The sequence below is a fragment of the Triturus cristatus genome, chromosome 3_1 (genome assembly GCF_964204655.1).
Source record: "Triturus cristatus chromosome 3_1, aTriCri1.1, whole genome shotgun sequence".
Lineage (NCBI taxonomy): Eukaryota > Metazoa > Chordata > Amphibia > Caudata > Salamandridae > Triturus > Triturus cristatus.
Genome location: NC_140583.1, coordinates 1,044,670,030 through 1,044,696,073, shown reverse-complemented (window position 1 = coordinate 1,044,696,073; position 26,044 = coordinate 1,044,670,030). Strand labels below are relative to the sequence as shown.

Sequence of the window (26,044 nt, the reverse complement as noted above, 5' to 3'; positions counted from 1 at the left end):
CTGGGGTTGCGTGAGCACTCCTGTCAGTCTGTTCATGGCTTCCCCTACCTTCCTGGTTGCAGAAATCTACCTAGCTTTGCATATGTTCAGAAAGGTAACGTGACTTGCTGGGTACCCCAGCCTGACCCCAGAAAGGGATTGGATCTGTAATGTGCTCTTCGGAGAGTCCTCTCTAGAGATTCTTATTCTGCGAGGGATAGGTTTTACTTCTCGGCCAGTTTTTGAAGGTCCTGTCTTACCTCCTCTTGGCTTCCTACGTCATTACCTTTCCACATATGGACAGGCTGGTGAATGGGTTTGCTCTTTCAGATTTAACGATGAGAAGCCTTGCAAAACTCTTTGTTTGACACTTTCTATTTTTGGCAACGAACGCATTTATTATCTATTGTTGGTGTTTTGTATCTGTTATTTAGCTGCACGTGGATTCTCATTTTTGGCTCTCATATTAGCCAAAGATTTATTGCAGGCGACGGGCACCCTGTCGCGCCAACCATATTTCTCAGCTTCATTGATCAATGTTTATTATACCTGAACAGCTAAGAGCACTGGGCAAACGGTCACTCTGCTCACCCGAATCCAGTTGGCAGTCTTCTAATCCCTGGGTGTATAGTGGAGAAAAACATGTGTCACGGAATCTGTGTCTGCAGTTTGTTCCCATCTCATCCTCTAAGATTGGGTATGCTTGGAATGGGACTGGACAGGCTTGCACGTGCTCCATAACCAAAACACATTGTAATTTATTTCTGCTGGAGACTACCCAGACGCATTTTTATTGTCCTACCTTGCTAGACAAGTCTGCACTGACCTGCGATGTGCATTTTAGTTTGCTGTGCGACATCCGAGTGAGCTAATCACCCAACCCGAACATCTCGTCCTCTAGAGCATCAGTTATCATTCATCCTTAAATCACTTCGAGGCTGATGATTTGGTACTGTAAGGATCCGTACCAACACGGACTAAAATTGACACCATCCTTTGAGAAGGTTTTACTCTATACACTTCGGAATCCAGGAAAGGTGAAAAACAGCTGTGCAAGTCGGATGGCCGTGGCTCTCCTTAAATACAGAAAGAAAGACTTTTCTAATAAAAGTAAACGTTTCCATTTGTGTTTTCAAGTTGGAGTCACAGTAAAAAAAAAAACTGATTCACTGAGCAAGACTACGCAAATCACGCCAGAAAATAATTCTATTTGAAGGGGGCTAGCGTACACATTACAGCATGATGAACTCTGGACTGAACGGGTCAACGTCGTGTGGCTGGATACCCACCTGGATAATTCTCCAGCTTCTCAAGTTTGACTCCACCCTGACTGGATTTGAGCTTGTAACTTGTAGGTTTCCCACGCTTGTGTAATGAACAGTAGACCAACTTGACCCATCTGTCGTGCTGGTGTTTTGAACCAAAACGTCATATACTAAGACCCCATGAAGAATATTCTGTCCTTCACAGTTGATGACAAGTTAGTGGTGCCTGATGTTCCAGGTCTTCATCAAATCTGTTACTCAACAAAATGAACTATTAATGTTGTGCTTATTTTTCTTAAAGTAAGCTTCCTGTTGAGTTTTAAATCACAGCCGTGCACTCACCTTAAACTGGTGTGACTGACCATGCCTGCAGATATCCTGTTAGTGTTGTATGGAAGCAGACTTAAATCAAAATCTTTTGATAGCAATCTGTAATCTTTTGATAGCACACAAGCAGACTTTTTTTGCACCTCTTCCTTTTCTAACCTTGAGATGTTTCTGTGCAGTGTGTGCAAAGCATAAAACTCAAAATAAGAATACTGGTTGTGCGTGTGTGGAATGATGTGAAGGTTCAATGCTTTAATTTTAACCAGCCAGGCTGTTTGTTTAAACTCTACACTTTAATGCGACTGTTGCTTAAGGTAAAAATGTGGTATGAAGAGTTTTTTTTATTTTTATTTGACAAACACTGTGCTGATTTAAAATGCATGTTTTCAGTGTGTAACACTCTTTATGTCTCTCTAAATTGTACTTTCCAGTGTACGCAATACGTGAAGCAGCCACCAACAACCTCATGAAGCTGGTGGAGAAGTTTGGTGCAGAGTGGGCTCAGAACACCATTGTTCCGAAAGTGCTAGCCATGGCCAATGACCCGAACTACCTCCACAGAATGACCACTTTATTCTGTGTTAATGTATGTATCTAGTGCAGTTTTGTGACCTAGACTGACCGACTGTTGCTGCAGTTGCTCTGATGCTTGCTTTTGTCTCTGTATTGTCACAAACACATTTTTTGGGATTTTTAAAAAAAATGTTTAATCAAAGGGGTGTTTAACCCTTTCCGTGCTCATGATGGAATGGTTACGTCATGAGCAGAAGTGCAAGTGTGCTCATGACAGAACCGTTCCGTCATGAACACACACATCCCTCTGCTGTAAACGGCAAAGGTATTTCCTTTTTTTTTTTTTTTTTTTTTCTTGTCATGGGAGGTGGGGGAAGAGCTTTCCTAACCTCCCAAAGCATGGTTAGGGTTCTCATTGTAATGACTATCGCTCGCTATCGTCATTACAATAAAAACGAAACTGAAACTTGGTTTGTTTCACAGTTCCGGTGCTTGTGGGCCTATCTCAGCCCCCGAGCGCCGAACAAACATGGGAGAAGTATGGTTGAAAAGGGGAGAATCTCCCCTTTCCAATGGGACCCTTGCCTAGTGGATCCCTGCTTGGGGATTGCCCTAGGAGGGCAATCCCCAAGCAGGAATCCATCCACTAGCCACCAGGGAGGGGGCAGCAGCCCCTTGGGCAAGGGCCTTTGCTCCCCCCACATAAAATGTTGCCAGACAGCCTTTCTGCTCCCCCTGCGGGAGGCATATGTGCAATAGCCCCTTATCTGCCCCCCCCATGGGGGGCAGAAAGCCAAATGGGCATCAGGGAATATATATATATATTTTTAATTCGGGGGTGTGGGCTACCTAGAATGGGCATGCCAATGCCCCCACCACCCCCCAAAAATGCCAGTCTTTCTGCCCCCCAGGAGATAGATGGGGGCAGTAGCCCCTGAACTGCCCCCTCAGGGGGCGTCAAAGAGCCCACTAAGCTCCAGCGATTACGCTAGGTTTTCTTTATGCGTGGGGGCTGCCCAGAATGGGCATTCCAATGCCCCCACCCCCAAACAAATAGCCACAGTCTTTCTGCCCCCCGTTGGGGGCACATGAAAACTAGACACCCAGGGGAATCCAGGATGGGGTGACTTGTCTCTCTCACCAGGTTCTGTTACACAGAATCCCTTGCAAACCTCCGATAGTAAAAAAAAAAAAAAATCCTCACATTTCTGTGCTGGGAGTTCTTGGATCTGCGTGGATCCACAAATTCCTCCCACCCCACTTTCCCCAAAGTCTTCCGATAAAAATGGCACCTCACTTTTGTGAGAGCGATTAGTGCCCGCAACAGGAAACGGCCCAAAACGCAACGTGGACACCGCATTTTTACAGTGAAAACTGATCCTTTTTTTGCAAAGTACCTAGCTGTGGATTTGGAACCCTATCTCTGCCGGCACCTAGGGAAACATAGCAAACCTGTACATTTTTGAAAACTAGACGCCCATGGGAGTCTTATCTGGCTCTCACCGGGTTCTGTAACCCTGAATCCCTTGCAAACCTTAAACTTTGTAAAAGAAAAAAAAAAAAAACCTTTTCACATTTCTGTGGTGGAAAGTTCTGGAATATGCACGGATCCACAATTTTCCTACCACCCAGCATTCCCCCAGGTCTCCCAATAAAAATGGTACCTCAGTCGCGTGCGTGGGTCAAGTACCCGTGACCGGCAAGGGCCCAAAACCTATTTTGGAGACATCAAAGTTACCTATCCCAAAACAACCTGGTTTTGCAAGGGGGAGGGGGGGGGGGGCACCTGGTTTTTTAGCGTCTGGCTCGGCGGCCATCTTGGGAAATCTACCAATCCCACACATTTCTGAAAACTAGACACCCGGTGATGATTTCAGCACCAGAAACCCTTTGTTGCTATTTGCAGGGAAAAAAACACTTTCATCTGCAGCCTTTTTTCTCCCCATTTTCCCCCCCAAAAACTAAATTTAATTGTATTTAGGCTAGTTTCTGGGTCCCTTCCAGGGGAATCAAAAAAACCTGGGTACCTTTAAAATCCTCATTGTGTTGGGAGAAAAGAATGCAAATTTGGCGTGGATATCTTATGTGGTCCAAAAGGTACAGGGGCCTGAGCACAGACTATCCCAAATAGCCAACAAAGTGTTGCACGGGGAAGGGGGTGAGGGGAAGGCCTAGCAGCGAAGGTTTTAAACATGAAGGACCTGAAATTTGTTAGTTTCCCATGAAGGATTTTACTGTGTGCTTTTTTTATGGTGTGACTGCATTTTTCACCCTCATTTCAAATCTAATGCATGCAAGTCTGGTGGTGGTCGTTAAATTTGGGTATTATGGATTTTGAAAGGGGGAATAAGACTCCATTTACTTTGGAGTTTGAAGGGTGGTCTGAGGCACGATAGTTGTAAGAATAACTTCTTGCCGAACTGCAAGCACTGCTGCCTTCATCCACCCAAGAAAAGATGGTGGGCATGGAGAATTTGTGGAGCCTGAACCCGGTTGGGCAGAGCTTTGCAACTATGGTGTCCAGTGTGAAGCCTCTAACCTGGTGGCTGTGCTCCAAATGTTGATGCTGTGCTGTGGTATTGCGCGTGTTTATTAGTAAGCTTGAAATAACACCTTGAATTGTATCTTACTTCTCATTGACATTGTCCTCTAATTTATGACGCCACTCCAAGGCATGAGAAGTACTTGTGCATATTAAATTCCAGGACTCGCATGCCATGCCACTCCAACTTTTTTTTTCTTTCTTTTCAACCAGTGCTTTCTATATCCTTTGGGCCTTGTGATTATTTGATCTTTGATTTTATCTTTTTTCTGAATTTCGCTAGTGATCTTGTTCACTTGATTAGTGCATAGTTTTATAATTGTCTGCTTTGACCACTTTGAGGGCACATCTTTGCTGCGTTAGAAGATTACTTCATGTAATTGGGTACCATTTTGGCCTCTTCCCCCCCCCCCCCCCCCCCCACACTTTTCCACAGGCAAATAAAATCTATACCGTTAGGCCAAATAAGATCATCTGGACTACACCCCATAGAATGCCTGGGGTTGCAAAATGACCCACAAAAAAGGAATCTCGTTCCCATGCTAAGAAAGTATACACAGAAGTAGTGGGTGGGATGCTTGAATTAAATTCAGCCACTTTTAATTATTCAGGGCTGCATCCCAGTCTATCATTATTTTGCACACCATGCCACCTCGGTTTGGACCCATCCATATGCGATTGTCATACCCCTGCTCCAATGTGAACAGTCCATGAGCTGCCAAGCCTGGTCCTCCCTGAACCAGAACACAAGCAACCTAAGGCCAGTTTCACCCGGATTGAGGCCCTTCAGTCAGGTGTAACTTGGTTCCAGTGCTACACTGAGTATTGGACCTGCTTCTGCGCATACTCCTTGCATTGAAGTATACAAGAAGGTGATGGGTGGAATACTTTAATCTCGCCATAGGTAATTGCATGGGTCTGCAACCCAGTCATTGTTTAGTACGCCATGCCGCCTCAGTTTGTATCCAGCCATTTACAAATTAGGCCCTTGCTCACTGTGCCACTGGAACCAAGCTATCCCTGACTGAAGAGCTCCATCGGGGTGACATTGTCTTGGTTGCTTGTGTTCCTGTTCAGGGTTGCCCTGGCCCGGTACTTCGGATGGACTGTTCCTATTGGAGCAGGGTCATGAGTGATTTGCATATGGCTAGGTCCAAACTGAGGTGGCAAAGTGGGCATAAGAACGATGGGTTGGAATGCTACCCTGCTATTGCCAGTAGTGAGAGTTATTGCAAGCATTTCTCCCATCCCCTTTGGTGTATTACATGCTGACAAGAAGTCGTCTGGTAACCTTTTTTGAGAGTAGAAACAAAGGGTGATGTCAGTTTCATGGTAGCTGTTAAGAGTAGTTTAAGAGAAGTGCTTGTTTCAGAGCCACATTGTGGTCTTAAGTCACTGAATGCTATTTTGCTTCCACAGGAACTCTTCGAAGTCTGTTTTGTTAAGCACAAGTTAACTGCTAGTGCAGTTTCTGATAACATTTCAGTCCACTGAATGACATCTATGAAAACCTGTAGAGACAGACCCCTAAATTAGGTGCATTGGTCCACTAGCCTGATTGCAAGCGAAGAGGAAGGGTTCTTTCTTCTTTGCCATGCAGCTTTTGATGCGGAAGTTATATTCTCTTGAGTGTTTAAAAATTTGTGTAACCAAAATGGGACTGATTGGAAAAACGTCCTTCCTGATAGTGTCTCATGGAATTTTGCCCTACATGCCTTCTTCTGTGAGCTATGGCAGTCTTGTACTTTTTGTGCACTCTGAATTCATTCGGAGACATGCATTGTTTAAAATGGTTGTTATTAAATACAAATCCTGTGAGGGACGGAATGAGAAATGTACAAGCTTGTTTACTCTGTGATGCATCAAACCTCTTGCATGTGTTCTTCAACTTTGTCTCCTATAATGGACCATCCTCCTAATTTTTTGTATGAGAAGTACTGGCCAACACTTCAAAATCCCTATTGTTTCTTCAGTGCTTTAGTTGTGTTGTGGAAGAGTAAATTGTTTTTTCTACAGCCAAGATAAGTTAAATTAATAGGTTGATAGGTTGTGTGGCAGTATACACATTCTCTGCCTACCCCTGTCATCTAATGTTGGGCTCGGACGTTTACAAATACTTTTTCTTCAAAGAAGTGCGAGTCACAAGACCTGTTGTGACTCCATCCTTAGTCAACAATGCAACAGCACACTGGCTCCACCTCAAATTGTTGTCTTTCGCCATTGGACTCCGATGGTTTGGAATGCTCCTCTGAAGTCTGAGCATTTAAATGCACAGGATCATCTTTCTCTGGTCTGCTGTGGGCTCAGGAGCTCCCTTATTCAGTCTTTAGTTGGAAAACATGTTTTTGCATCAGGAGTAGCTTCTGTTCACTTTGCCAGATCTTCGGAACAGACTTTCAGCACCTTGGCATAACTTGGCCTTGAGCCACTATTTCTGACACTCTCTACGTTGGACACTTGAAAGCACTGAGGACTACGTAAACCCATTCTATTCCGCTTTTGCCGTAGATGTAGCACAAAATATCCTTTGGCGGATCGCGAAAAGGTCTGCAACCTTTGCCTCACCGCAGAGCGTGTTGAGACATCCTATGACGCCTACCGCGCCTACTGTTGTAAGAAGACTCTGGTATCTTGAGCGGGAGTAAGCAGGCATATCACAAGATGCAGTATCATTAGTTGTCATATGCCTACGATTTTCAGTGCCAAAGACATGACAGCCCTTACGGTATTCCTGCACGACTAGAACCACAAGTTACTCCAGTATTGGAGCCTTTCATAGATTCACATGCCTGAATCATTCCCCGTCGTCGAGACGGGAGTCTCCGGTACATAAAAAAGCTTTGCTTAGTATCATAGCAAACAGAAAAAAGGCCTAGGCCCATTTTCCTTTGCAACCCATAACCTTCGTTATGTAAAAAAGGACTAAACCAGTCCCTGAGCCAATCAGAGCCTCTCACCCTCTAGAACACTCCTGAGAGAACCTTCTGCCCTCAGATTTTCTACCGCACGTTGTGCTAGGGAGTCTCCTTTGAGCTCTGCTCAAATTCTACAGTTGGTTTTAGATTGAGGTGATTTTTTCTACTGAAATTTCTACATCATCTAGGAGAATGGCTGATAAAGAAAAGAAAGGCTTGTTTAGGGCCTGTGCCACCTGCTCAAAGAAGAGATTATATACTGATGATCCTCATAAGGACTGTATATACTGCCTTTACCCACACCACCAGGCGAAGGAGTGTAAGGTATGTCGCACCTTTTCTAATAAGACTTTAAGGGATCGTGAAGGCAGACTGCTAATTTGGCTCCAAAAACTTAAAACCAGGAAGGACGTCGTGTCTAGTGACAGTGAGGAGGCGTCAAATGTTTCAAGGAGATCTCAGAAGAGAGGCAGATCTCCTCAGGCTCATACCTCAGGGGAGAAACCTGAGAAGGCTCTTAAAAAGACCACTGCTGGGTCTTCAGAGCGCAGTCCCTCAAAATCTCCTAAAACTAAAGAAAAGGAGAGCAAGGGTCATGCTTCAGGGGTGGAACAGCCAAAGAAAACAAGTTCTGAGCCTTCAAAATCACCCCTTAAAATTAAACATGCGCTTAAAAAGCCAGCGTCTACTTCACCTGAGGAGAAATTAGGAAAATCTACATCGTCGACGGGATCGTCGACGAAGAAGGTAGCGTCGTCGACGACGAGGAGTGAAGTAAAAGTCATTATTAAGCCTGTACTCTCGTCGACGATGGCATCGTCGACGGCAGTGTCGACGACGAGAGCGCCGACGGCGACGGCAATGACGACGACGACGACAACTACAGCGTCGACGGCACCGTCGACGACGGTGACAACTACATCGTCGACGGCGGCAACGACGACTATGTCTACAGCGTCGACGACGGCATCGACGACGACGATGTCGACGGCGGTTAAAATGGCAATCTCGTCGACGGGCTCGTCGACGAGGGAAAAAACCCCGGAAAAGCGGGGTTTTGACAGGAAAAGAAGGATTACCCCGGATATTACGTCTCCTAGTAAGGTAACGCCTCTGGTTCCATCCCATTTATTGGAAGAAGAAGATTCGCAGGAAGAGGATAATGAGGGCCCGTTTGGCTATGCAAGTAGCCCCTCTCAGTTGCACGTTAAATGTCAGGAGGATGACTGGGAGGATGAGTATGGGGGTTATCAGGACCCCCCCCGACAACATGAACAGGAAGAGATGGTGAGTGTTCCAGCTTCTCTTCTGACGGATTTGCAGTTCATGTTGGATGATTACAAGAAGAGGCATACTTTGCCTCAGTCTACCCAAAGGATGCCAGTGGCTCCGGCGCACTCTGTGCCATGTACACCACTGCGAAGACAGGAGATACCGGTTCCGCGGCCACTAACACCTTTGCCACAGCCGGCTCTGGACACTTCTGAGGATGAAGAGCAGGAGGAAGGGGAGATAACAGATCCTAGTAAGGAATGGGATGAGTATTTGATTCCGTCCCCTTCATCTCCGTCACCAAGACCTGTGGATTCCCCTCCGGAGGACATTGGAGGGTTCCATAATCTGATGGAAAGAGCCGCGCAGAGATTTGCGCTCAGTATGTCATCAGATAAAGCAGAATGCTTTTTATATGATTTTAAAGAACCGTTTCGCAAGACTGTTAGATCTCTTCCAATTGTGAGTCATCTATGGGAGGAAGGTCTCAAAGTAATGGAGACGCCGGCAACGGTTACTCCAGTGCTGGCTAGGCTGGACAAAAAATACAAAGCGCCTTCCGATGCTCCGGCTTGTTTATTAGGTCACCCCAAACCGGACTCGGTTATAACTCAAGCGGCGCAGCAAAAGTCGAGGAATCCCTCTGCTCCAATTTCCACGCCACCGGATAGAGAGGGTAGGCGCTTGGATAATGCAGGAAAAAGGTTTTCGTCCATGTCGGCTCTTCTGGTTAAGGCAGCAAATGCACTAGCCATCCTGGGCAGGTATGATAGGCAGATGTGGTGCGACCTATCACCATACATTGATAGCATACCTGAAGCGGACAGACAAGAGGCTAGAAAAATCCTCCAGGAGGGTGAAAGGACTTCGGCTGAAGTCATAGATTGTGCAATGGACATTGCGACCACGGCCTTCAGATCTCTGGGAGGAGCGGCGGTTTTGCGCAGACAAGGATGGTTGAGAGCAACATCTTTTAGGCCTGAAGTCCAGAATAAGATCTTGGATCTTCCGTTCAATGGGGAAGATCTGTTCGGAAAACATGTGGATGAGGCCTTACAGAGTATAAAAAAGGATACGGAAACAGCGAAATCTCTGGGAACATTGCAGTATAGGAAAGTTCCTTTTCGTGGCTCACGTGGTAGGGGCCAGCCCTCTTATAGAGGGGGTTATCAACAAGGCCGTTATTCTTCCTACTCCACATCATCTCAACCATATCGTCAACAACAATATTCACAAAGAGGAGGTTTCACAAAATCTACTCCTAGAGGTCGAGGAGGTCGTCAAGGGAAAGACACCACCCGAAGACAATGACATTCTGGTGACACTTACTCCTCATATGTCACATATTCCCCTGGGTGGAAGAATTTCCCATCATCATCAAAATTGGCAGCAGATAACGACGGACCAATGGGTCCTCCAGATAATTCAATTCGGTCATACTCTAGAATTTCTGGAAAGCCCCCCTTGTTCACCTCCAAGATTTCAAGAGGTCAAGTATTTGCATCAGATGCGTCAAGAAATTCGGACAATGCTCCGAAAGGGAGCAATAGAACCGGTACCGAATTCCCAGAAAGGAAGGGGATTTTATTCCCGGTTTTTTCTGATCAAGAAAAACATTCTTCAATGGCGCCCCATTTTGGATCTCAGATCCCTAAATACTTACCTCAAGGATCAGACCTTCAGAATGATTTCCCTCCAGGATATTCTGCTGCTGTTAAACCCAGAGGATTATATGACCAAACTGGATTTACGGGATGCATATTTCCATATTCCAATCCATCCTTCACACAGGCAGTACCTTCGGTTCGTGGTGGCCGAAGATCATTACCAATTCAGGGTGCTTCCTTTTGGTCTGAAATCGGCCCCGAGGATTTTTACAAAATGTCTGGCTCCAGTGGCAGCGGTACTAAGGAGACAGAAACACCAAGTGTTTCCTTACCTCGACGACTGGCTAGTCAAGGCTCCATCGAAAGCGTCAGCCCAGTTGTCAACAGAGGCTTGCATAGAACTATTTGCCAGTTTAGGCCTCACTCTAAACGAGGAGAAGTCGACTCTACAACCTTCAAGAAATATAACTTTCTTGGGAGCGATTCTGGATACGGAGGTAAACAGAGCGTTCCCCTCCGAGGAGAGACAGCGCGGAATAATATCTCTATCCCAGGCGTTTATAAAAAGAAAGTCTCTTTCAGTACGCAGGTACAAGTCTTTGCTGGGAACGATGTCATCTTGCATTCCCCTCGTACCTTGCTGCAGACTACGGATGCGTCCGTTACAAGAGCAATTGGATCTTCAGTGGCATCAAGCGACAGGATCCTTCGAGGATATAATCAAAGTGACGCCGATCATGGTCCACGCGGCGACATGGTGGACCCGAAAACGAAACATCTCACAGGGTCTTTCTTTCCTGACTCAGCCAGCTCCATTGGTCATTACAACAGATGCATCCTTGGAAGGATGGGGAGCATTCCTTCAGGATCTGCAGGTCAGCGGTCGTTGGAAAGCGGACGAACAACAATTGCATATCAACCTTTTGGAGCTCAGAGCCGTCCGCTTAGCATTGTTAGCGTTCCTGCCAAGGATTCAAGGTGCAGCCGTGTTGGTAAGAACAGACAACACAACAGCAATGCACTATTTGAACAAACAGGGAGGCACAAGATCTCTCTCCCTGTCTCGGGAAGCCCAGTGGATATGGGAATGGGCTCTACGACACGAAGTATCCATTACAGCGGAACATCTTCCAGGGGACCAGAACACCAAAGCGGATACTCTAAGCAGACTAAAGTCTGTCTGTCACGATTGGGAAATCGACAACGGGATTTTGGACAACATCTTCCAGAAATGGGGAACTCCAATAGTAGATCTTTTTGCGACAAGGGAGAACAGAAAATGCCGGTTCTTCGCAAGCTGGCTTCCCCAACGGGGATCTTGGGGGAATGCGTTTTTGATGGCATGGTCAGGCATCTTTGCCTACGCCTTTCCTCCAATTCCCCTCCTGCCGCGGGTTCTTATGAAGATCAAGAAAGAACCATGCAGGTTAATCCTGATAGCTCCGTGGTGGCCCAGACAGCATTGGTTTGCAGAGCTTCTTCTACTGTCAGAGGAGCGCCCGATTTGCCTGCAGCCGATACCGTCTCTGCTGACAATGTTCCAGGGGGAAGTGCTGCATCCGGATCCGAAATCTCTGCAGTTAGCAGCCTGGCTCCTGAATACCGTGAATTTCAACATCTGAATATCCCTACGGAGTGCAGAGAGATTCTATCTAGAGCTAGAGCGGATAGTACAAACAAGACATATCGGATGAAATGGGAAAGGTTCTGTTTATGGTGCAAAAGGTCTAACATTCATCCGCTGCTTTCAGAAGCTCACGAGATTATTCCATACCTCTTGCTTTTGGCTAAGTCTGGTTTGGCGCATGCGTCTATAAAAGTACATCTAGCTGCAATTTCACGCTTTAGAAGAACGGCCTCTGGTCCATCTCTGTGGTCTGCTAGAGTCATCAAGCAGTTTATGAAAGGTCTGTTCCGAGTTTTTCCTCCAATAAAACCACCGCCACCTCTCTGGCAATTGAATGTCGTTCTTTCCCAGTTGATGAAACAGCCCTTTGAACCAATTCACAGGGCGGAACTGAAATTTCTTTCCTGGAAAGTTGCGCTTCTCATTGCACTCACTTCAGCCAGGAGAGTGGGAGAAATTCAGGCTCTCACGATCCAAGAGCCGTTCTTGCAGTTCAAGGAGGACAGGATAATACTCAGGACTAATCCAAGATTCATCCCTAAGGTTCCAACTGACTTTCATTTGAACGAACCTTTAATTCTCAAAAGATTTTTTCCACAACCATCAACAGCGGCGGAAAGAGCTCTCCACTCGCTGGATGTCCAGCGTTGTTTGAAATTCTATTTGCTGAAAACTAAGCCTTTCCGCAAGTCTTCACAGCTTTTTGTGGCCTACAGCGCACCCAGAAAGGGTTTCCCTTTGTCAAAGAGAGGAATTGCCAGATGGATATCAAGTGCCATAGGGTATTGTCATCAGGCAGCTGGCCGACCTTTGAATGCACGAGTCCGGGCTCATTCTACAAGAGCAGTCTCCACCTCTACTGCTCTATTTGCAGGAGTACCGATCCAGGATATCTGCAGGGCGGCGACCTGGACGAGTACACACACCTTCACCAGGCATTACTGCTTGGATGCAGCCACAGAGAGAGATGTGGCAGTGGGAGAAGCGGTGCTGAGGAACCTTATCCAGTAACGGTGAGCCTTCTTTACCATCCCTCCTTCCTTTGTTATGTACGTTGGCACATTTTATGGTTGTTTATTGTATTACCATTTGCAAAGAAATTTTGAGAGGTGGAATTTGGTTTACAGATACCATTTTTATCACACTGTATATGTTTCCTGGATTCACTTTCTAGGTAACAAAAAATGTGCATTTATTTACTGCTCGCTATTCTGATTCAGGCATGTGAATCTATGAAAGGCTCCAATACTGGAGTAAGAAAACAAGTTACTTACCTGTAACTGTAGTTCTCCAGTATTGGACCTTTCATAGATTCACATGCAACCCACCCTCCTCCCCTGAGAGGCTCACCTCGGATTTAGCACAAAGAGTGTTATTGCACAAGTGCACGAAAATCTGAGGGCAGAAGGTTCTCTCAGGAGTGTTCTAGAGGGTGAGAGGCTCTGATTGGCTCAGGGACTGGTTTAGTCCTTTTTTACATAACGAAGGTTATGGGTTGCAAAGGAAAATGGGCCTAGGCCTTTTTTCTGTTTGCTATGATACTAAGCAAAGCTTTTTTATGTACCGGAGACTCCCGTCTCGACGACGGGGAATGATTCAGGCATGTGAATCTATGAAAGGTCCAATACTGGAGAACTACAGTTACAGGTAAGTAACTTGTTTTCATCCAGAGGCACACTTCTCCAACTGCTCTGGCACTAGAGAGAGCCTCAAGCCAGAAGTCCAGCATCTGAACCACAGAATCACTCGGGACTCTGAGCCATACTATGTCAATTCCTTCCCACCAGATGATTACGCTTGCATTCCTTTCAGTAATTCAATGGGATGCGCATCAGCACATAAAATCCCATACAGTGGAAGAGGTGAATGACTTTCTTGTACAAAGTGTCCAAAAGCATACTACTGTTTTTACAGATGCTCAAGGGCATGCTGCTGCCTGCTAAAGACAATTTCAAGGAAAGGTAACCAGTCATTAAAGCCTTCCTTAAGGCTCTATAGAGGGCAATGCCTCCAAAAATGCCACAGGCACCTGCCTCAAACCTCAGTGTAGTTCTCTCTCGACTTCTGGGTCCTCCTTTTGCACCCCTACACTTGTATCTAGTGCAACCTTAATTTTAGTCTTGAAAGACCCCCTTCTTACGGACACATTGGTGAGCTTCAGGCTCATACAGCGCAAGACCTTTGAATTCTGGCTCATAAACATAGGGTGATTCTTCATACCAGCCCCAATTTTCTGCCTACAATTGTTTTGCCTTTCCACATGAACCAGACCACTGAGCTCCTTGTGGTTTGTGGTGTTTGTTTTCTTTGAACTTGACACCATCACCCCCATCCAAGTCAGTGGCAGAAAGAGTCCTTCTCATTCTGGATGTTAAAAGTGCTAATGTAACAAGTTCATAGATCTAAGCCCTTTAGAACGTCTCCAACCTTGTGTGGCCTTCCCCATACCTCCACAGTGGTGCTGCCATCTCTAAAGCTGGCATTGCCTGTGGAGAGTTAAGTGTACTCAAATTTGCTATACAAAAGTAAAGCCACAGTTCCTGTGCCCCTTAGTTCACTTTACTCACAGAAGGGTGCAACAATAGCCTTTTTGGGTAACCCCCTTATAACCGACATCTGTAAGGCTCCTGCTTGGTTAACATCACATACCTTCAACAAACATTATTGTTGTCAAGTCCTTCAAAGTCAACAGGCTTTGGATGGCTTAGCCGTCTTAAGAACAGTTTTTCAGACATCTGCTCACTAGTTCATGCTTTGCAGAGGAAATGCTTTATAGTCCATGGCAGGAGTATGCAGAGCATATGAACCTACTGCACTGCATAACACACATGGTTGCATGGTAAGTAACATTTTCCATCAATAGTATAAAGATCACACTTTTATTCTTATGCAAGACAATAAAAAATTACTGTTAATGTTTATTAATAACATTTTCTAAAAGAATCACATTGTACTTTAAATAATTTGGGCACTCTTTCCTGAAGTAGTTTGAGGCTCATCAAAGGTGTATGGCGAGGGGGGGGGGGGGGGGGGGGGGTGTAAAAGGTTCACTGGTAGAGGATCAACCAGATATTTCATTAGGTGTTCAAATCTTACCTGGTACATTGCTGTACTTGTATTAGCTAATTTAATTATAATAAAGGAACCAATTTTTATCTTTTTTTGTCGTCTGTCGTCTCATGCTATAAGATAGGTGTATTAGATATTTGTAGAAGGGTTCCACCTTAAATACCACTACTGATCTAGAATTTGACACTACCTTTGTTTACACCATGGCTGTTATTTTATCAGGAAAGACAGCCATCTTTCAGTATAATTGCTATAATCCTAGTTATTTGATTCAACACAGATGCCATGTTGTGATCCTAGCGTTCAATTTAGAACGCGATTTGCATGTGGCAGACGCCACCTTGACACCGCTTGTATAAATAAGATGTTCCTTTTTTTCCTCACTATTTCCATTGCACCATGGATCTGAATGGATGCTTTACCCTTTCACACTGACCTATCCAAATCAAATGATCTACACATCTTGTGGTAATTTGCATTTTAGTCTTCGAGTTGCATTTTCTAGAATTGTAGTGTTATCATTAAGTGGTTTGAATGTGTCTGCCGCACTCCAAATAGGGGGCATCTGTTTCTTTAACATCCCACCCCAGTACTGTTTAAAGTCTAGTTAAAGGACCTTAGGAGGGAAATTTGTCAGTCACAGAAAAGGACCACCTTGAAGCAACCATTGTGGAATTGTTCTGGAGTAGGAAATAGCTATTCAGAAATGCTCTGGGAGTCACTGTGAAGTAATAGAAAACATTCCTGAAGGAGTTGTGACCGCATTATGAAATAAACTACTCTCACCCCCTCAAGACTATTTCTTTAGTGGTTTGATATTCACTATTTTTTAGAGAGTAGATCTACCAGGTGGTGGTGTTCACAATAAAATTGAGACTTTGTGTTTTTAGGTGCTGTGGGTCTCATCTCATTGATCCGTTTGAAAAGTCTTTGTTTTTTTAATTTAATTGTTATTTTTTTTGCTACAAAGCCCAGAGTGGGTATTTAAGTCCCCTGAAAAGTTGTTTTTCATAAGTGATGTAAGGAGCTACTGTCACTTCTTATTTGTAAGGTGGACATTTACTGAACATTCAGAGTTTTAAAGTAACGTGCTTAATGTCATTCCACTGGAAAGGATTCCTAAACTTCAACTAGGCATACATGCACTCTTCTTATTTCTAGACTAGAATTAGCCTGATTGACTGTCTCATGCAAGTTTTACTCTTACTAAGCAGTAAGAAGCCCAATACAGATGCATTTGTTCTGTATAATCTCTAAACCCATGAGTCGCGTGTCACAAATTCAAATACAGGTGCCCTACCGCCACCTGGTGCTGATCATCCTAGAGCATGGACTTCCTCCTCGCAAACAGCATTCCTAAATAGAGTGCATTCAAACCTTAAGATAGGCTTCAAACATTTAGTTTAGCGAGCAATCTATTGGTCTCTTGTCATTTTTTTTTTCTTTCAATCCAGAGGGGGCTAAATTGCTCAGATTCCTATCTCCTTCCACCAGGCCTATATTGAGACAGTGGTCCTGCGGTGGATTGTAAACCAATACAGGCTGCCTAATAATGCACTTTGCCACAAGGATGTCGTAAACCAAACGTGAGCAGATCCGTTTTAGGCCTCGCCTAAGATTCAGTAACGTTATCCGGTCACAGAATGTAACTTAATCTTCTCACCATCTGGACAGGCATGTGGAGCGGAGGGCTTTTTCTGAAGAGCTCTACTACTCACTGCTGATCACCTGGAGGATGCTTACCTTGGTCCTCCCCTAAAGGTCCTAGCTAGCTACATACTATGACCACGCCTTTTTTTCTAATGATATTCACAGAAAGAATTACAGTAATGTAGTCTCTTTCGGCAGATCTCAGGCCTTCTCCCCTCCCACCCATGGCTGTTAGGGTCCATAAGACCTTGGTATAGACAACCTTGTGTGGTAACCATTAAGGTGAACTGTAGAATTCAAGACAGTCATAATGGAACCTTCGAAACCGAGGTAGGCTACTAACCATAAATGTCTGTCTCATACCCCTTCAGCCTGAAATCACACCACTAAATCGCTGCATCCCAAAACACAACTACACTTTGTTGTCATCACAGACGACATGGCAACACTTCACACATCGGATCAAAACCAGAACAACCACCTTCAAACCCTTGTGGACAAGGGCTTCAGCATCTCCACTTGGGGATAGTAAACCTTATCAAAATATTACAATACACTGGTGAAATAATATTTCCAGTGTATGAACCATGTTAGTACAGTCTATATAATTTTGTTTTGGTTACTACTGGATCTTGTTAACCCATACGCGAGCCAAGTAGGACCCTTAAAGAAAATGTTTATATCTTATTGGTAGCCACTATGGAGACACTGTATGCCATTCTAATGACCATATCAACTAGCTAATTAAGAGTTCTAAATGTGGCCAGTGGTGTGGCACATGTTTTGAAAATCAAAACCTGTACTATTTTTGTTTTTGTTTTGTTTGTGTTCTATGGAATGTTAGCACTTGGGCTTTCTTTACTACTCCTGGAGACCGACAATGAGGAATCTAGCTCATTAGAAAATGGGAATTTGGGTTTTTGTTTTTCGCTGGACCCACGTATTAGAAAAAAATAGCCAACTTGAGGTGCATTTTTGATTGGGCTTAAACGACTTGGGGGAAGGGCGTCGTAATTTTGCAAACTGGAGCGCTATCATTCTTTAGGAACTATATTAACACATCTGCGACTTCATTTAAAGTATCCTTTGTCGTGTTCAGTGATATGTATCATCTTGTCGAATGCCATTTATAGTGCACTGTAACACAATTAAGACTGCCTGGATGAAGCGATCCGCGTGATTGTGCGTCGTGTTGACCTGTGATTTTCAGACCAAATAATTGAATGGACCGTTGCAGAGGGCAAAGTCGAAGGCTGAACTACAACACTGTTTGGTGGATTCTTAAGTAAACTAACTAATTATTCCATTTCTATTTTCACCCCTCAAAGGAGGGTTATTAAATGGTAAACAGATGCAGCGAGTTTATTTACACAGATTGCGCAGCAACCTTCTTTAATTTGCTATTGCCGGCACGTTGTTAAAAAAAAAAAAAAAAAAAAAAAAAAAAAAGTTCCTAAGGCAGAAGCATTGGCTGTTCTAAATGTAAACTCTTAATAAACTATATATGTCTGCAGATATCCGGTTCACTAAAGCTTTCCTCGTAAGTACTTCTAGCCAAAGGCTAGCTATAATAATATCTGAAAGAAACACGTTAGTTAGATTCCTTACCTTAGAATATCCCCAGGCGTCAGGCTGGATCCGCAAAGATTTTACGTCTGCAATACCGTTGCGCGTCATCTGCGGCTCCGCGTCCGTCGTCTGCGTCGTGATCGCCAGGATGACGTAGTCGGAGTACTTAGACGCCGCCCTCGCGCGCTGACGTCAGTTCTTTTTTCCCGTCCAGTAAGTGCAGATCCAGGAAGAGCATACCCTTTAGTCACTTTTTGACTAACTTTTTGGACTTTTTTGGTCTCTTCTTTAGAGTCGACCTCGACTCCTGGTGCCGGTAGGGATGCCCGGTTTCAAGCTAGTCAGTGACAGGCGTCACACGATGTCGGTTACGGATCACCACCGTCGGTGTCTCTACTGCCTTGGGGCCGACCATGATGACTAGTCGTGCCCCGACTGCCGGGCCTTGACCTCGAAGGCTAGGCGGGAGTGGTCCCGCAAGCTCCTCGAGATCCGGCAGTCGGCTCGTTGGGTTTGGAGTCCTCTCATTCAGGTAAATTGAGGCACAGTAAGAAGAACTCAAAAAAGCGACATCGCTCTTCTGACTCCCCTCGCCGGTCGCGCAACTCAGCTGAGGGTTTGGGTGGCACCACCTGTGCGGCTCTGTCGGAGCCGCGGGAGTCGCATCCGGCCCCATACCCTCCGGTCCCTGGACCTAATGCGACTTCGGGCGAGATTCGGGACTTCCTCGTGGCCATGAGGAGTCTCGTTCCGCCGTCGAGGCCTGCCGGCGCACCTTCGGCTACACAGACCCGACTGGGAGGCCTAGCGAGCCGGCGGCTTCGGCCCCAGGCGCTGTCGTCGACTTCGGTCCAGACGCTGCAGGCCCACGTGGAATCCCGGCCGACGCCGGTTGACCTTACGACCCCTCCGCCGGCACAGACCCCTCCGCCGGCACCGACCCCTATGGTGCCGCCCCCGGCTCAGTCTTCGGACGACGTCGTTCCCATTTTTAGCCCCGGTCCGGGTCCGGCATCAGTGGCGCCATCTCCGGCGCCGATGGATGAGCATTTAATCTACTGCCCGGCTCCGTCTTTTCTACCGGGAGACGGATGACTGGGACGACTGGGAGGGGTCTGAGGACCCTCTGGCACAGCAGTGCCAGTTTAGTCCGTACAGGGCAGACGAGCTAGGAGATGCCAGTGGTCTCGACACTTCGCCATCTCGCCTCCCTCCGTGGCTACGGAGGAGGGTGCAACCTATTCTGTGGTGCTGCGCAGGGCTGCCGAAGCCCTTCACCTGGAGCTCCCTGCAGCGGCCTCACTGAGGTGTTTCAACCGCCAATAAGCTCTTCGGAGTCTCTACTGCAGTTCAATGAGGCACTCACTGACGTTCTGATGGGCACCTGGTCCAAGCCCTCCACAGTCACTCCTGTGGACCGGAAAGTGGCCCGGCGCTACCGCCCTGCTCCGGGCGACACCAGCTTTCTGTCAGTGCACCCCACCCCTGAGAATCTGGTTATCCAGGCCTCTACGTCCCAGACCGCCTTCCCGTCTGCTCTTCCGGATCGGGAATCCAAAAGGTTGGAACAGTTTGGGAAGAGACTGTTTTCCTCCCTCAGTTTGGGGTCGCGGTCTATTAATACCGCGTACCTTTTGGACCGTTACACCCACTCCTTGTGGGATACAGTGGCGGATGTGCTGCCCCAGTGTCCGGAGGAGGCCCGGACACGGCTCACCCAGGCTCTTGCTGAGGGGGGGATGCAGCACGGTTCTCCATCCGATGTGGGCTTGACACCACGGACTCGCTAGGTAGGGCGATTGCGACGACGGTGGCGATTCGTCGCCACGCCTGGCTGAGATCCACAAATTTTTCCGGGGATGTCCAGAGCACACTCATGGACATGCCCTTCGATGGCCGTCGCCTTTTTGGCGACAAGGCGGATAGTGCGCTGGAGCGCTTTCCAGGACTCCAGGGCCACGGCCAAGTCCTTGGGCATCTCAGCCCCGTGCCCGCAAACTTCCGCTTTTCGCCCCTTTCGTGGCCTTTCGTGGCCAAGGGAGGGGCGCCCTCGCACGTCCGTCTAGCCACAGGCCGCAGAACCAGCCTCAACGTGGACGTGGATTCCGCCGAGGTGGAGAAGGGGGACAGAGCCGGTCAGCCCACATCTGCTCCCGCAGCATCTGCCTCAGCCTTCCTAGACCGACCTTTCAAGCCCATTCCGCCAGTGGGAGGCAGAGTTCGCCATCACCTGCTCCACTAGCGTACCATCACGTCAGACAGGTGGGTGCTGCAAATCGTCCGAAGGGGCTACTCCCTCCTCTTCGAGGCGACCCCCTCCAGCCATGCCACCGCAGTACCATCGCATGTCGGGGGATCACTTGCAACTTCTGCAGAAGAAAGTTACGGTCCTCTTGGCCAAGGGGGGGCATTGAGCGCGTTCCTGGCCCAGAAGTAGGTCGGGGTTGTTACTCCCACTACTTTCTGGTTCCAAAGAAAGGCAAAGAGGGCCTACGCCCTATCTTGGACCTCAGGAGCATCAACGCCTTCCTCCGGAAGGAGAAGTTCAAGATGCTCACCTTAGCTCAGGTTCTGGCTGCCCTAGACCCTGGAGACTGGATGGTAGCGTTGGACTTGCAGGACGTGTATTTCCACATCCCCGCACTGCCGGCCCACCGGTGTTACCTGCGGTTCACGCTAGGCCAAGAGCACTTTCAGTTTACCGTGCTCCCCTTCGGCCTCACCAGTGCCCCTCGGGTGTTCACGAAAGTGATGGCGATGGTCGCAGCTCATCTGCGCAGATTAGGGGTTCCAGTCTTCCCCTATCTCGACGACTGGTTGTTGAAGGCGGGCTCGCCCCAGGCAGTAGTCTCACACCTCCAAACTACGGCCGACCTCCTGCATTTGCTGGGGTTCTCCAACATGCTGTTCTCCATCAACATGCTGAAGTCGCATCCGAGTCCCTCCCAGAAGCTCCTTTTCATTAGCGGTTCTGGACTCTGCGCTGTTTAGGGTATATCCTCCAGAACAGCGGGTTCGGGATATTCAGGCTCTGATTCCGATCTTTCAGCCTTTATCCCGAGTTTTTGTCAGGATGGTCCTGCGGGTGCTGGGTCTAATGGCCTCCTGCATCTGCGGGCGATCCGGCTTGCACTGAAGGCATTCCTCTCCTCTGTATGGGGCAGTATAGTGCAGGTGTTCACGGGCAACACCACCGCCATGTGGTATTTCGACAATCAGGGCGGGGTGGGGTCGTGGACTCTTTGTCAGGAGGCTCTGCGCCTCTGGACATGTCTGGAACATCAGGGCATCACCCTGGTGGTTCAACACCTGGTGGGTTCTCTGAAAGCCAGGGCGGACAAACTCAGCCGCCGGTGCATAATGGATCACGAATGGCGTCTGAACTCTAACGTGGCGCAAGGCCTCTTTCAGCGATGGGGAGAGCCTTGGTTAGATCTGTTCGCCACCGACGAACAAGCAATGTCCTCAGTTCTGCACTTTGGAGTCTCCAAGGCGCATTCGCTCGGAGACGCTTTTCGTTGCGAGTGGAGTTGCGGTCTGTTGTACGCCTTTCCACCTATACCACTTCTGCCCAGAGTGCTGAAGATCAGGCGCGACCGGCCCCAAGTCATCCTTGTGGCTCCAGATTTGGCATGAAGATACTGGTATCCCGAGCTACTCAGTCTGTCAATCGATCCCCCGATTCGACTGCCTCTTCAGGAGGACCTTCTGTCGCAGCAGCAGGGGATGGTCCTCCACCCGAACCTGTCCAGCCTCCACCTCCATGCGTGGAGATTGAGCGGCGACAGTTGATGCCATTTGACTTGCCTCCTGAAGTCGGTTATGTCATTCTGGCAGCCAGGTGTCCCTCCACTAAAACGGTACACGCCTGCAGGTGGAACAAATTTGTGGCATGGTGCACAGCAAAGGCTGTGGATCCCCTTTCCACCCCTCTTTCTGAAGTTCTCCTCTTTCTTCTTTCCCTGGCCCAGCAGGGCTCTGCTCTGGGCACCCTCAAGGGATATCTTTCAGCCGTTTCTGCCTTCTTACGGCTGCCTGATCAGCCTTCTCTTTTCAAGTCCCCTGTTGTTGCTTGATTCTTTAAAGGCATTACTCATATTTTTCCTCCTGTCCCTTTCGCAATGTCTCAGTGGGACTTGAACCTGGTATTAACCTATCTGATGTGCGCTCCTTTTGAGCCACTTCATAATTGTCCTCTTCGTCTTCTGACACTTAAGACTGCTTTCCTGGTTGCCATCACCTCTGCCAGAAGAATGAGTGAGCTCCAGGCTTTTTGTTCTAAACCTCCTTTCCTCTCTGTCCATCCGGACAAGGTTGTTCTCAGGACTCGTCCTTCCTTTCTCCCGAAGGTGGTTACTGCCTTTAATTTTAGGAAACTGTTAAAAACTTCCCTCTTCCCTCCTCCTTGTTAATCAGCTTACTGTTCAATTCTCTTCTGTTGCCATTATCACTCGTTCGTGGTTAAGCGCCAGGAAACCCTTGGTGTCAGTGCGCTATATAAATATCATCTAACATAACATAACATCGGCCAGTCTGTTACATTGCCCACCTTCTTTCCGCATCCCTCGAAAGAGGAAGAGAGGGTCCACCGTCTAGACCCAAAATGTGCGCTCTCCTATCTGGACCGCACGAAACCGTTCCGGGTGGACGACCAACTCTTCGTTGGCTACGTGGGCGCTAAGAAGGGAAGGGCGGTGCACAAGCGAACCATCTCTCGTGGGTCGTTTTGTGCATTAAGGCCTGTTATTCCTTGGCTAAGAAGGAACCTCCTGTTGGGCTGAGGGCACATTCCACTTGGGCCACAGCGGCTACTACTGCCCTGGGACGGGGAGTTCCTCTGCAGGACATTTGTCAGGCAGCAACGTTGGCCTCGCTGCACACGTTTGCCAAGCATTACTGCCTGGACAGCCAAGTCTGGAGAGACTGCTTCTTTGGCCGTTCTGTTCTCCAGGACTTCCTGGTGTGATCTTGGTTCGCAGACCCACCACTGGGGTTGGTATTGCTGGGTTATCTATTCTAAGGTAAGGAATCTAACTTGTTTCTTTCAGATGAACAAGTTACCTTTGGTAACGATATATCTGTAAGAAACATTAGTTAGATTCCTTACCGCCCTACCCATCCTCCCCGTTCTGCGAACTGATGTCTAGGGTTAAGGTCATCCCTTTCAGGGCCCTAGATTCATGGCACCAGTGTCGGTCTCTTGCATGGCTCTGCGTTCCTGGCGCGGAAAGCTATGTACAAGAACTGATGTCAGCGCGCAAGGGCGGCGTCTAAGTAATCCGTCATACCGGCGATCATGAAGCCGGACGCGGAGCCGCAGACGCCGCCTAGCGAAGCGCAACGGTATTGCTGACAAAATCTTTCCGGATCCAGCCTGACGCCTGGGGATATTCTAAGGTAAGGAATCTAACTAATGTTTCTTACAGATATATCGTTACCGAAGGTAAGTAACTTGTTCAATAGGAGACATTTATAGAGCGCGCAGCTACCTCAACTGAGGTGCTCCGGCGCTAAGGCGTATAACGTTGTAGCCAAGCCCAACGGACCACTAGACTCTGCGGGTAAACAGCCAGGTTTTCAAGGCCTTTCTGAACTCCTGCTCCGAGTTAATCATACGAAGCTGGAGTGGCAGGTCATTCCAGCATTTAGAGGTTCCCACCTCGAAAGTTCTGCCCCCAGTCTGGCTTTGGCAAAACGGGGGACGCATAGGTAGCGCTTCAAGTTGGACCACAGCGATCTGTCCTGAAGGTAAGGGCCTAGGCTCGACCTCGAATACTTGGGGCTTCTTCCCTGGTAAGCTCGGAAGGCAAATGTGAGGGCCTTAAATTCAACTCTTGGCCACAGGGAGCCAATGGAAGTTGTCTGAGGTGAGGGGAAATATGATGACTAAGATGGACCTTTTGGACGAGCCTAGCTGCCGCATTTTGTACGGTCTGCAGCCTTCGGATCAAACCACTGGGCAGACCCAGATAGTCCATTGGCGTACTCAGGATGGGAGGTGACTAACGCATGCACCACAGATTTACGCACTGACTCGGGCAAGCAGTCGCTGAATTTCCTAATCATCTTCATCTTACCCAAGCAGACCGCAGAAACATGCTTGATCTGTGTGGAAAGGGATAGGATGTTATCCCAGCGGACACAAATTCTTGACTGAATCCTTCGGGGTGGGGGTGGGGGCAGTTCCTAATTCGCCCGCCACCACAAGGCCCCTGGGAGAGGGACCGCTTTGTTATAGAACAGAACTTCCGTCTTATCACGATTGAGCTTTAAAAAATTGCTACTCATCCAGACGGAGATATTTTTAAGGCACTCTCTGAAGGAGTTAAAGGCCGATACTGACACTTCCCCAAAGGAAAACATCAGTTGGGTGTTGTCCGCGTAGGATATCACCTTGATCCCAGTGTTGGCGATCAGTTTAGCCAGAGGAGCCAGATAGATATTAAATAGGAGGGGGCTAAGGGCAGAGCCCTGGGGCACCCCATATTAAAGGCTTGAGCTCAGAGGAAAAAGGGTGGAGAAAGATCTGGTAGTCACGGCCATGAAGATAAGTGACCTAGTTCAGCGCCATCCAATGGATGCCAAATTGCTTAAGCCGATCAATCAGGATGGGATGGGACACCGTGTCAAAAGCTACCGATAGGTCAAGCAGCACCAGCATGAACGCTGCACCCTCATCCATTGCCCATCGAATGGCATTAGCCATCTCTATCAAAGCCAACGCTGTACTGTAGCCGGCGCCGAAGCCAGACTACAGCTATTGATAGTTTCTCCAGCCAGTGGGTTGAGCGTGGTAGTCAATTGTGAACGTTAGGAAGGGGTCGTGTCATGCACTCAGTTTTTTTCATTTTCATTTTTCAATGGTCTTCAGTGCTCAGACGGCTTTCTCTGTTCAGAGGGGACACAAAACTAAGTATTAGTCCAGTAAACACCGTTTTAGGTTGTCACCCCAATTCTGATGAACTTTCTGCTTGTGGTATAAATAAAAAAAAATCCTAATTGAGTTTGCTTTTATAAACTCTAAACGTGACATCCTATTTATTTGAATAATGGCGATTCCATGCGTATGTGCTGCGGCCAAATGCTACTGCGTGAAGACTGAAGGGGTGAATGCTTAACAGTGTGTCCAAGTGATCTCCGTGAAATCAAAACAGATGTGGAAGGCTGCTGTGACACGTATAGGGGTTAATGTACAGTGAGTGCTTGATTTGTTTAAAAAGAAGTGGTGGGGCCGTTGTCAGGATGCCACCGCAGTTTGCACCACACATTGCCACTGCACTTGCACAACTACTAACCAACACACTAAAGTGTAACAATTCAGACTGTTCGAGGCCGCCAGAGCTTGAAGACTAGCTTGGGCGGCAGGTATTAGTTGCTGTTAAAGTATATTGAATTAACAAGCAAAAGTTTTTCCGCCCCTTTAAATTATACAAACAGGGCCACTATGTGGCAGCTGTCATAAGTGCATGTTCAGGCAATTAACTACTAGTGCCGGAAAACTATTGCCAGTGCCAAGCACCGGAAACCACCGGCTCAAATTAAGCACTGTTGTGTGTGGGAGGGAAGTCCAGGCAGTCCAATGACTGCTGCAACAGCAGTGCAAGTCCGTGATGACTAGAGTGGAACACAAGTACTTAGTGTGGTGATGCATATCTCTAGTCCGGCTCGTTCGCCACTGCTTTAGTAAAAAAAAAAATAATAATAATAAT

At 47.4% G+C, this 26,044-nt stretch overlaps 1 protein-coding gene across 1 annotated transcript in view; it reads left to right on the top strand.

Annotated features, from left to right (window-relative positions):
• PPP2R1B (protein phosphatase 2 scaffold subunit Abeta) overlaps nt 1-26,044 on the top strand; it is a 206,360-nt gene that overhangs the window by 153,627 nt on the left and 26,689 nt on the right. Inside the window, exon 14 of the mRNA XM_085645800.1 lies at nt 2,003-2,157. Within this exon, the coding sequence (XP_085501926.1) occupies nt 2,003-2,157 (155 nt within the window). The remainder of the gene's footprint in view (nt 1-2,002; nt 2,158-26,044) is intronic.